We start from the raw sequence: 12073 nt of genomic DNA on the forward strand, positions 1-12073 counted from the left end.
AGCCAGTGTCTTGTTATGTGTGATAAATCCAGCTGGAACATCGTCACTACCTAAGAACAGGTGTACAATACAAATATAACTTACTTCAATACTAGCACTAACTTTCAAGCTAATTCACTCAACTGTCACTGTTGGACACCTAGACGATCATTTTCGTGATGGTTTTCAAACGAAACAGGCTGTTTCTTGGCCAATTCCTTTGGCGCAAAACACGGCCACCTAACACGGATACTTTGAGTATGCGTAATATTGCCAATTATGATGTAACAGCCGCATGTGGTTATGTGGGTTGTCCCTTGAATGGCTTCAAAAACACGCTAGCACCCTTAAGGACAATAACAAATGTGTTTGATGTTGCAAACTAGAATCCAGAGTCAAAGCTTTTGTTGATTTCATATGGCCATGCATGGGCTGCTTTCAAGAGCCACACAAGTGGCCCTTAAAGATCAGAAAATGCATGACAGAATCAACTGTCTGATTGATTCTGCAGCTGATCAGCCCTATGTTGAGGTATCATCACAAATGCTGGCTGAAGTATGTTCAAAAATTCCAGAAGATGATAAGCAGAACAATACTTATCGTGACGTTCAGACCATGCTTTTTGACCACACTCAAAAGGTAATCTTGGTAATCTGCCACAAAATATCTATTAAATTTTAATGATTTGAACAGCTAGTTTGCATTTCTCAATCACCTCAACACGAAATCTCTCCTGCACTACTATAGGGAAGATTTAGAGCCGAACCACTAAACTTTTCCTACATTATTGTAGGGAAGATGTAGGAAAGATTTATTGTAGGGAAGATTCAGTGCCTTGGCACTAAATCTTTTCTACATTAATGTTACGGAATAGTTTAAAATGCATGGGCGGAACAAATTACAAAACCTGCTGGATAAATAATTTCAACAACTCTGTTGTGTTAGCAATACAACTAATTGTGCTTGTTTGCTTTTACTGTAGAACAACGACTCTTCTTGGGTGTGTGGTCCACAATAGAGCAATGTTTTATAAAAATGGCTGCCAAAAACCAGACCAACAGATTACTGAATCCTTATAATTTCAACACAGGTGACTAAAAAACTAAAATATCTAGATCCTGTGGAAGCGATTTTTAAAGTTACTGGTTGTATAGACATTTTATTGAACTTTTAGTAGTTTTTTTCGAGTGAAACAAGCTCTTTGAAGGCTTGTATCTGAGTCACTGGGAAAAAACACGCCAAAAACGCTTCCACAGGACCTAATAAATTTAATATACAGCATCACTATGCCCCAGAAATGCCAACAGAGCCTACAGCTTTTGCTGTATTTGGCAGCGGAAAAACATGGTAGTGACAGCCGGGCTGAGCGATGTACAGGCTGGCTTACTTGTGTTACTACAACATACTGTAGTGTTCCACCTGCCTCAAACTACACTGTAGCTACATAAAAACATTGAATATGAAGGGCTTCAACTTCATTTAAAACTTTTCACGCTGCTAGACTGGTTTTATGGGCTTCTCAATAGTATTGATAGGCATTCAAATTTTGAATGATTGCCCGTGACTATACCGTAACCTCAATGTAGGGAAGATGTAGGGAAGATTTAGTGCCAGGGCACTACATCTTCCCTACAGTAATGTAGGAAAGATTCAGTGCCGGGTCACTAAATCTTTCCTACAGTACTGTAGGATAGATTTACTCCGAGCCCAGGAAACTACATCAGTGCAACAAGAACATCACTAATGTAGGTTAGTATCAACAAGAGTACATAATAGTAAAAGATAGAGAGAGTGTCCAACTCTCAATATAGCCCTTACAAACATGCTGAGTTAAGTTATCAGTAAACTTTAGGATATTGTTTTATTTTAACACTTAATAGTCAAGTGAAAGGCGTTTCAATGGGACTGCACATTAGTGACACACTGTGTCTCTTGAGTTGTGCCCTTCATGTTGTATATAGATCAAAGCATTTAACATGCTGGATGAATATACAGCTTGTTGCATCATCACTTGAGTCAGGGAGAACTCTCTCTAATTTTGATTATGTACTTTTGGTACCAATGATATTTTGTACTGTCTTCATGTACTTAGTGTGGGAGGATCAAAGTAACAAAGTGTATTATATACAAATTATTTACAACTTTCACACCAGCATTATAAGTGGGTCAGTACTGTTGACCCACTGACCCAAATAGTAATCCGGATCTGACCTGCATGTGACCTGATTTAATTAAAATTGAGGCGTGCCTCAAGAGCTAGATTAAACATCCTTAAGTCCCAAGCTTCATTAGTTAGCCCTGCATTTTTTACACTATAGATAGGATTGTCTGCAAGAAGCAAGTAGCTATGCATTATCAAGTAGGTGTGGCTCCATGTAAGTCTACATGCAGCTATAACAATCCAGAATTTCCAGTACTTAGTTACCCACATTTCAAGTAGCAACACAGATCTCGAAGGTGATCGTGATACCATGCATTCCCACAGAAAACAGCTGATACCATTCCAATAAGTGGGTGTGGCTCTACATATCCCGTACAGACAGCAAAGCATATTCCTGAATGGTAGGCGTGGCTCCATGTAAGTTTCTTGAGTATTTAAAATCAAGCTTGTTAGCTTTAAGTCACACGTGATCTCATTCAGGTCACACCAAAATATTCAGTGAAGTACCCACTTGACTCAGACAAAAAGTAACCCAAATGACTTGTATAATCTGGATGACCTGACCCACTTACACTGTACAATGTTGGTTCACACCTCACTTTAAAGAGAAGAGAAGCTGTATGCCATACAGCACAGCTCAACAACACATTGCAAGAAATACAAAATATAAAACTACTAGCATTGGTACCTGCCCTACATGCAGGGCCATCTCCACATTAAACATTTTAATGATGGGAACAGAGACCAAGCATTAATCACCAGTACCGCTCATGTAGCTATGTAGCATGCATGGTGATTTTACTTTTAAAGAACATGAAGTTTCCTTATGCCATCCTGCTGAAATTAATGATACAAAACACCAAAGTTTATTGTTTGTGGTTTTGACAGGAATGTAGCTCAATTATTCAGTGAGTCTTCCCTACCCTGCATGTTCATTTTTTCAAAAGATGGTATAAGGATCATGTGCTTTAAAGCACTATAAACATGCATGCTACACAGCAATATAGGACACTAACTAATAGCTATGTCAGATTAGTTGTCCTGCATGTAAAGCAAGCAGGTACCAATTAATGTTTTTGTTTGTTCTTTACAGCATGTTGGAAGTCACTGGTTAGTTAATCTACATGCAAGCTAAGGCAATTGTATAATTATATACCAACATGACAGGTGGTGTACACATAGCACAATTTCAGTTTCTACATGACGTTTACCTTACTGCCAAGAAAGAGAAATACCTTACTGTCAACAGAAAGAAATGAACTTATGCAAAATTTATATAAGCCAACACAATTTGCAATTATATAGTTACTGCATGGCAATTTAGAGTTACTTCCCCACGTTATGTGCTTTCAGTTTTAATGTTGTAGTGACACATATACCTCTTGCCATACAAAACCCCATGCAGGTATTTAAACATCACCGTTAATATTAATGTATGATCCTTTAAGCAGATCTAGAGTGAAAGGATGTAAACTGGATTAGTGAAATAGTTGTGCAAAGATAAACTACATGTATGGTTTTATATCCAAGTTGCTTATTTTCCACAGCAGTATGAGGTAGCTAAATCTGAACATTAAGTGGAAAGAACTCAAAGAAATTTACATACACACCGGACAAACACACCATTTGGTGGCAATTTGCCAGCCCTACCACAAAAGTGCTATAAGAGTCCCTATGATGTAAGCAGCCTATAGCCAGTGCTGAAAAACTATGAGCATAAGAGTTTGTGGATAAATAATTGCATGGTCAGATAGAACCAATAGGTGCATCAAAACGGTCTCATAAGTTTAAAACAAAAGTTATGGCTTAGGCGGGGATCGAGCCCAGATTGGTTATAATAACTTGAGGTTAAGGGAGGTGCACAAATTGCCACAGTATGATTTGACAGGAATGTAGCTTAAGTGTTTAGTGTTCCTTCCCTACACCAGTGCCTTCATTACCCTATGAAGAACAAACAAAAGCAAGTATTGATTTGCTACAACAACACTTGAGTTGCCAGATTATGGGCATTTAATTTCACTAAAGCTTCATGTCAATACGTGCTTTGCATGCCAAGATGCTATGAGCTAAAAGTTGAGATTTAAAAAGGTGCGCACCAAAAGGTATTGTTAAAAATAAAATAAACGTGCTGCTATGTGTATTTCAGTGCCAGAAATAACAGTCGGCCATCGACCATTTTCTGAACAAAATCACATTTTGACCGACTATTTGGAGGGCTTGTTCGGTCAAACATCCGACAAGCAGCAAGACAGTTGGTAAAAGCTCACAAATTAAAAATCAAGCAAGCTATAACAGATGTCACATCAAGCTGATAGTGTACCTCACAGCTGCTCAACCATCCCAGCGATGATGGGGGGGCCCATAGTCTCGCGTGGCCAGACCGCTTTTTCTCAGCATGGCGCTTATCAATTGCATTATAAGTGCCTGCTCGAAAAAGGATGTTACCATGTGACCACAAACGACAGGAGACTTGTTCTAAAATTTTGGTGCACACATTGGTAGATTTAAACTTAAATTATTTCGTGAAGACTTTAGAAGATCAGAAGCATTTAGACTATGTACGTTTGAGGATATTCGAGACTATTGAGTGAAGGAATTTAAAGCAACTTGTGTCTAGTTTTTGGCAGGATCCAGTTGAGCCACATTGGCCAGGAGTGATGCCACCTTCGTTACTGACATCAGGGATATACTGAACGATTAATCTTGAAGTAAAACAGGAAACCAGCAATATCAGATGATAAATCACATCGTGATCATATCTCATGGCCAAGGGTAAGCTGGCTCGACATGGATAACATAAGGGATGGTAGCGGTTGTTGCTATAGCCGAATGGTGGTTAGTACATTTAATCTATGCACTGGAGCACGTTTCTTCTAAAGATGAGGTGTGGCTATTGCCAAAGCTGTGGTGTTTAACCTGATAGATATTTGTAGCTCACGTGCTTTATCTTAGTCATCATGCTGTAAGGTAGCTAGTCATAGAATAAGTTAGTTAATGCACACATTTTTGATTAACAAATTTAATAGGAGCCCATATGAAAATGGGCTCCTACAATGTGTATGTGGTGGAGTTGGAAATATTTCTAGGTGTTCTGTATGCTGGTGACCTGTGAAGGATTGCTCGTGGTGTCCAATAGTATAATATCCTGTGATGCTGTCCTCAGAAACACATCAGCTACATACCACTTGCTGTTCCCTGGAGACAAGATGGCCAATCAAATCTGGAAACGGCCTATCAAATTTAATCTTGCTAGGACATTTGACCAGTCAATGACGAATTCTTATTTCTGGCACTGGGATTTGAAGGTGTTCTACCACTTGAACAGTTTGTGCTGTGGTTAACAAAGGTACACCTTCACCTTCTACACACGAACAGAAGCATGCGTGAACTCGTGATAATAATCTTAGAGTAGCCGGATGATGAGTGCTTCGTTATCGGCACAGATTGTGTTGATTCTTGCCAAGTTTGGTAAGTAAGTGACGTGATGATCAGGTGGACAGACAGCTTTTTTAGCTCTACATATATAGATTTCTCCTAAGAAAGTATTCCTGCGATTTTTATAAACTACCTCAATTTCTCATTAACACATTCCAGTCATTTCCTAGATTTTGTTGATAACACTTTCTTTAATGACACTTAAAGGACAATCGTTAATTTTATTATGTTTGTGTAAGATCTGTAAATAATGTAAGGTTATGCTGCAAAGTTGATATAGGTCATATGATAGTTGATATAATATTTAACATAAGCACTGGTATAAGTTACTAGCTACATAGAATGTCTAACACTCATACCAGCTAATTAAACTAAGCGACTGAACAAATGATTTCTAACCAGTGGAAGAATCAGTAAAACTAGTACTGGTAAATTAAATTTAGCAGTTACGCAAGCTAGGAGGTGTTGTTGTTGAAGTACATTACTTTGCATATATGTTAAAGCATTGCCTTGCTCATGCTATATGAAAAACAAAGCACAAGGTGTGCAGCCAAGATGCTAATAAAGTACGAGGCGAAACCTCGTGCTTTATTGGCGTCTTGGCCACACACCTCATGCTATATTTTTCAGAATAAGCAAGGCAATTCTTTAAATTATTTATGGAACTTTCTAGTCGTGTAGCTTCACCATACACTAGACTTGTAATCAACACACATTGCAACAGTTATTAGCAGCCTGAAAGCACACAAACTGAAGTAACTCACGCATAGTTTGGCATGGTAGACATTCATCACGTATTTTGTCATGTTTTGGTCACAACCGACAATCGATTCTATTGTGACACATGGTGAAGTATTTCCGTGATATCTCTAGGACTTGTCCGTTTACGTTAACAAATGAAACAGTAACAGCACCTTCTCCATCGAAGCATTTAGGTGTGTTTATAAAAGCAATCCAGTGGTAGCACTCATATTGGCAGGGGGTGATTGACCACTCAGCATGGTGTAGGCTATCAGCCTTCACTGGCTTGGGTGATTAGTCGTACTGGTTTGAGCACCGTGGGCTATTAGCCTGCACTAGAGAACGTGAGCAACTGTGCTTTATTTCCCACAAAGAGTGCTTTATTGCACTGCAAAGAGTGCTTTACTCATACAATAAAGCACTCTCTGGGCATGAAATTTAAAGTACACTTTTCTTCAAGCGTACTTTATATGAAATTTAAAGTACACTTTTTCCTTTGATCTTACCTACACAAAGCTCTATAAAGACAATGGTTATTCTGAAAAGCATTCATGTAGACCAACACAATTTTCTACAGAGAGGTGCATTTTAACAATGCTACATGTGCCATTGTGGATGAATGTATGTTGAAATAAATAAAGAACAATACAAGTACAATACAATAAAGAGTTTTTGCAAAGACAATGATATCTACATACCTCAACATAGTTGTTTTAGTACATTTAGTGCTGCTGGCACTAAATCTTCCTACATTACTATAGGAAAGATTTAATGCTACTGCCACTAAATCTTCCCTACAGTAATGTATGAGAGATTAATGCGTAGGCACTAAATCTTTCCTACAGTAATATAGGAAATGATGGTAGCTATTACAGCATACTCAGTGGCGGATCCAGGATGGGGCATTTGGGGCAAATGCCCCCCCCCCCCCTTCAAGAAATTGCATACAAGATCGAGATACTCTAATAGAGCAGTCAATTACTCTAATAAAGCAGTCACAATGTTCATGAGGCAGTGTAGCTTACCTATGAAGCTATAAATAGGATTTTATTTTACATAACAGACGTGATATAGTTGGTAAGGATAACTAGCTATTATTGTCGTGACCTTTTTTTTTTTTTTTTTTTTGGTCTTCAACTGGTTTTCAGCAAGTTTTTTTGGTCTTCAACTGTTTTTCAGAAAGGTGCCCCCCCTCTTTCCAAACTCTGGATCCGCCCCTGATACTGTAGCTTGGTGGGAAATTTCTACTTTGGCATGGTATAGCAATTATTTTGTGTTCAATGCCAAACTAAGGGATTTCCCACCAAGCCATGCTGTAATAGCTACCATTGTTCATCTACTTTTTATTACTTGGATATCTACTTCATTATTAAATTTACAATTTTTAATATACTAGTTGTTTAGTTTTTGTTATTAATAGCATACAGCTAGCTATAAACATGTGACTGTTCTATTATGGTGACTGCTGTATTAGAGTATCAATCAGGTAGTCTGCAAAGATGTGCACTTGAAAAGGGTTGTGGTCATCATGGTTTAGATTGATTATTAGAGCATCCCGAGTCAGCCTACCAACTTGAAGGTGTGTGGTCACTAGCTATTCCGTTATAAATACAGCTAGCGTAAAAGGGGTGTGGTCATCGTGGTTTCAATTGATAATGCAGAGAATAAAGAATGGGCATGATCCTGTGACCTATTGTGAAGATACAGGCGGCTATCTAGTACCAGTATCTCCGTACTGTACAGTGGCATTAAGTGCCTTAAATAATCTTGTGGTGTCTATTATGCTGCTGAAAGTGGCACTGAAGTAATTATGTGAAGCTGTACAATGCCCATTTGTCACAATTAAAATTAGCCCACGCACTTAATTAGCTATTTCAGGGTGGTGGAGAACTCCGCTTGTGAACCATGTAGTCTATGTTTAAAGGGTTCTTATGATAGCCTGTAATGTTGTAGCTTAGTATGCCAAGTTCTGTGAAATCACCCACTTTAATTCCGTAGCTATTAAACTCTGAACTTACGAGTCAATTTTAAAAATACCTCACCCCAGAAACAACCTAGCGCTAAGCCGCCTTGGCTCTTATGGTTTCTCACCTTGTAGAACAACTCTATGGAATCCTTTTAAACGATAACAATGTGGAAACTGGTTATAATGCAAACCCACATTTTCCAACAAGTGATATCACGCCCGTCAACAGTGAATCGCAAAAAATTGCTCCATAGCCCTGTAAAGAAATGCTTCAACAGTGCCTCTGCCAAATTTTGAGGGTCTATGTTACATAAAATTAATATGGAGTTATTTCACGAATTGTAAGACAGTGTAGCTGGCCAGGGAACGCTCTGTAAAGCAGTAATCACGCGATGATAGCTGGTGTTGTTCACCATGAAGTTACCAGAGTTTTGACAACTGAAGGTGATGAGCTACATTTAATTCAGATCTGTGAAACCTGATACATTTTTCAAATTCAATTTTATCAAATAATTATAATCTACTTAGCCAAGTGCTATGCTCTGGTAAAGTTTCAGCCTCATATTCCAAGAACTTTTGGAGTTACAGCCCTGCAAATTAAAGTAGCTACAACAGAAAGATCAATCTGTATCTGAAGTATAGAGAAAATAAATTACAGACGCTAAATTACAAGAAATTTTTCAAATTGTTTTGTAGCATAACATAAACTAGGCAACACCACAAAGCCATATTGTGTATGCTTTGCTAAGTCTTTGAAGACATACAATGAAAACTGCTAGTGCCACATGGTGGTACCATTCAAAACGTTTTCCAGTAGTTTTTTAGTCCTAACCAAGCAATAAGTCACATAGTTTGTGTACCTGGTTCGGGTATTTCTATGCGTCCTTTAGACAATTGCTGAAATTATGGCATTCAAGAGTGGCTTTGTGTAGCAATTACAGTTCTTTGTTTATACGGACAAACTTACAGTTAATGGAACAAGTGCCAAATCTTGTCATGCGATAATAGAGCATAGCAACCAAGATAGCAGTGTAACTAATGAAATGACACAACCATTAAATTAATTACTTCTGGTACATAGAGGAGTGCTGGCACATGAAACAGAGCTTCCAATCCTGTGTTATTAGTATAGTATTTATGTTGCACCATACCACAATTGGGAGTTACTATACTGAAATTATGTTATAGAAATCAATTCAGAAAAGTAAACAACATGTAGATAGTTTACAGTGATAAACTATCATAGCACAATACTGTTATTGATTCTAATTGTCATCACAGTTTGTAAAAATGTTACCTGAGGAACTTTACTGCGGTCAGCTTTGGCTTCAATAAGGTAGTGTATGACATTAGCATGACCACTGTCCACAGCATAGGTCAGAGGGGTACCACCAATCTGTAATGACACAACACACTGTCAATGGGTTAACTGATAAAAACTTCACAAGCACGAAAACGTTACTATCACTAACTGATATAGTGTATACTGTACAATACTAATGTACTACTTTGACATGTGGTCACATTGTATAGGGGTTTGTAATACAGTGAGTTTTGTGTATTACAACTGAACTACTTGTTCTACTCAAGTAGTTGAGTTATCTAAGATCATACAACATTATTTCAAGAAGTTATATACCAACTCATTTAAGAGGATCACAGTTATCTGAACACCATGCAGGAAACCTTGAGATATGTGTAAACACATTTAGTAAGTAGTCTATTAAAGAAATTAACAAACCTCGCTACACAGAGCTATGCATCAAATCTCGGATAACACAACATATGTTCTATGCACAAACACAATGCAGTCCTCCCTATGTATGAGGGATCAATTTGTTTTTGAATATATGATTGCTACAACTACATACACTATAAATTAGCTCTGGTAATGCATAGTTTTAATGCACTATAATGTGCCGAATTGATAAACTCAACAAGGTAGTTACTAAAATTATAAGTTACAGATCGGTAGAGAGGCCAAACTCATTATCAAATCAACAGTGAGGAAGCTTTAAGTGTAAGTACTAAATCTTTTGGTCAGTAGGCTATAGTAAGCCATCAGCTCACAACCCAGTAAATATTACTATCACTTTACTTGTACTATTGAAATGGCAGTGTAGCTTTATGAAAAACACATGCAAAATTTGTTAGCTGCTTTTAAGCAGCCTTCAAAAATATGTGAACCTGACTCCTATTCAAATTACTGACAGTAGTTAGTGATTTCTATGACACATACTGCATAAGACTGGTAGAGCATGTATAGGGGTAACACCACAAACATACAGACTTTATAACATTGTTGTGTATGTATATGATCTGCTACACACGTACAATAATAGTACAATATATACATCAGTAGTCAAGGTGACTATTGTACTGGTGGGTATGCACTTATGACTGTTGTGAGACAAACACTGTAATGTGATAATATTGTTATAATATTATATTGACAAGGACAGGTCAAACACACAATGCAGAAACTACCTGTCCTTTAATAAAATACTGTACGGTAGCGGTTCACAGGAGCCTTATGAACCGTGTTTGGATTACTAGCCAAGTGATGTTTCATTTTTTCAATGATTAATACATTTAAGCAGTGCTTATAGCATACATATAATTTCACCACCTAAACACAAATGACAACTTAAATACATACCTGTATACCAGCTGTATGTAGTATTACAAGTGAACATTTACAAAATCAGTGCTCCCGGTAAGAACTGTTAAGTGCCAGGACAAAATGTCCTGACAAATCCAAACTTGTCTGGACAAATGTATACTTTGCATGGATACAAGTGACCTATAACACTGCAGCCTGTAGTAAACATTGTAAGGCACTCTGACTGTAGGCATTTCCTTTGTTGTGCTGAGGATAGCCATTCTTTTATGTGCTGAGATACTAATACAAGTGATTTTGTGAGGTTTCTATACAGCACAGGGGTTGGCATTGGTACATTAGTGGTCACTCTCTTGGATGGCTTGAATGTTTAATCTCCTAGCAACCAAGAGACAGCTATTAGTTAACTAAACAGTAAACCAAATATGCACAAACTGGGCTTCTTGGGCTCTGTCCTGACAAATACAATTGTGGTCAGACATTGGCTAATTTGTCTGGAAATTGTCCGTTGTCCGACTGTTATGTGGAGCACTAAAAATGTAACAGTAGTTGGTATGACAGTCAAACTTACAAGCAAGAGCTACACAAAATTTACTATCACACATTGCTATTGTGAATGTAGCTACTGTACCAAATACATTTATCTGGGGATCATTTAAAGGACTAAGGCTGGCCTTAAGAATCAAAATATAGGATATTGTTTGGTAAATGATCCACTTAACATGAGTAGTTGATACAAATATCATAACTTCGGTAATAGAAAAATCATGTAGTTAGGAGGGGGTGGGGAGTAGTGTGTTGTGTATGTTATATACAAGTACTAGTATAATGTTACACAGCTGGGTAGTCAATAATAGCCAGTATGGGGAGGGGTATTCACATTTTAATGCAATGACAACCTGCTATAGAGCTTGTTCAATTACTCTAATAGCTCATACATAATTTGACGATGTTAAAATTTTGTGACCTGATGAGTAAAAACCAGCCACTTTCACAAATTTTATTTTGCTATAAAAATGTATTTATATAAAATACGCTTGCTACATAAAAATTTTACGCATGACTTAGTGGGGGGTATGCACTGAAGCAAAACTTGAAATCATACATCACCAGATTTTCCCGTTCATTGGGAGTAAGAAAATCTTTGTTTCATGTTCGTACAGCATATGGT

General features: G+C 37.6%; 3 protein-coding genes across 9 annotated transcripts in view; 1 reads left to right on the top strand and 2 right to left on the bottom strand.

The window, feature by feature from the left end:
* LOC136252779 (uncharacterized) overlaps positions 1 to 12073 on the bottom strand; it is a 151293-nt gene that overhangs the window by 92689 nt on the left and 46531 nt on the right. The gene's annotated exons all lie outside the window — the stretch shown is intronic.
* The window catches only part of LOC136252554 (serine/threonine-protein kinase ATR-like), a 151722-nt gene that overhangs the window by 80905 nt on the left and 58744 nt on the right, over positions 1 to 12073 (top strand). The gene's annotated exons all lie outside the window — the stretch shown is intronic.
* Positions 1 to 12073, bottom strand: part of LOC136252533 (uncharacterized) — a 64444-nt gene that overhangs the window by 25246 nt on the left and 27125 nt on the right. For all 3 annotated transcript variants that reach the window (XM_066045005.1, XM_066045016.1, XM_066044996.1), the window contains exon 5: positions 9580 to 9678. In XM_066045005.1, the coding sequence (XP_065901077.1) occupies positions 9580 to 9678 (99 nt within the window). The remainder of the gene's footprint in view (positions 1 to 9579; positions 9679 to 12073) is intronic.

The sequence above is a fragment of the Dysidea avara genome, chromosome 1 (assembly GCF_963678975.1).
Source record: "Dysidea avara chromosome 1, odDysAvar1.4, whole genome shotgun sequence".
Classification (NCBI taxonomy): domain Eukaryota; kingdom Metazoa; phylum Porifera; class Demospongiae; order Dictyoceratida; family Dysideidae; genus Dysidea; species Dysidea avara.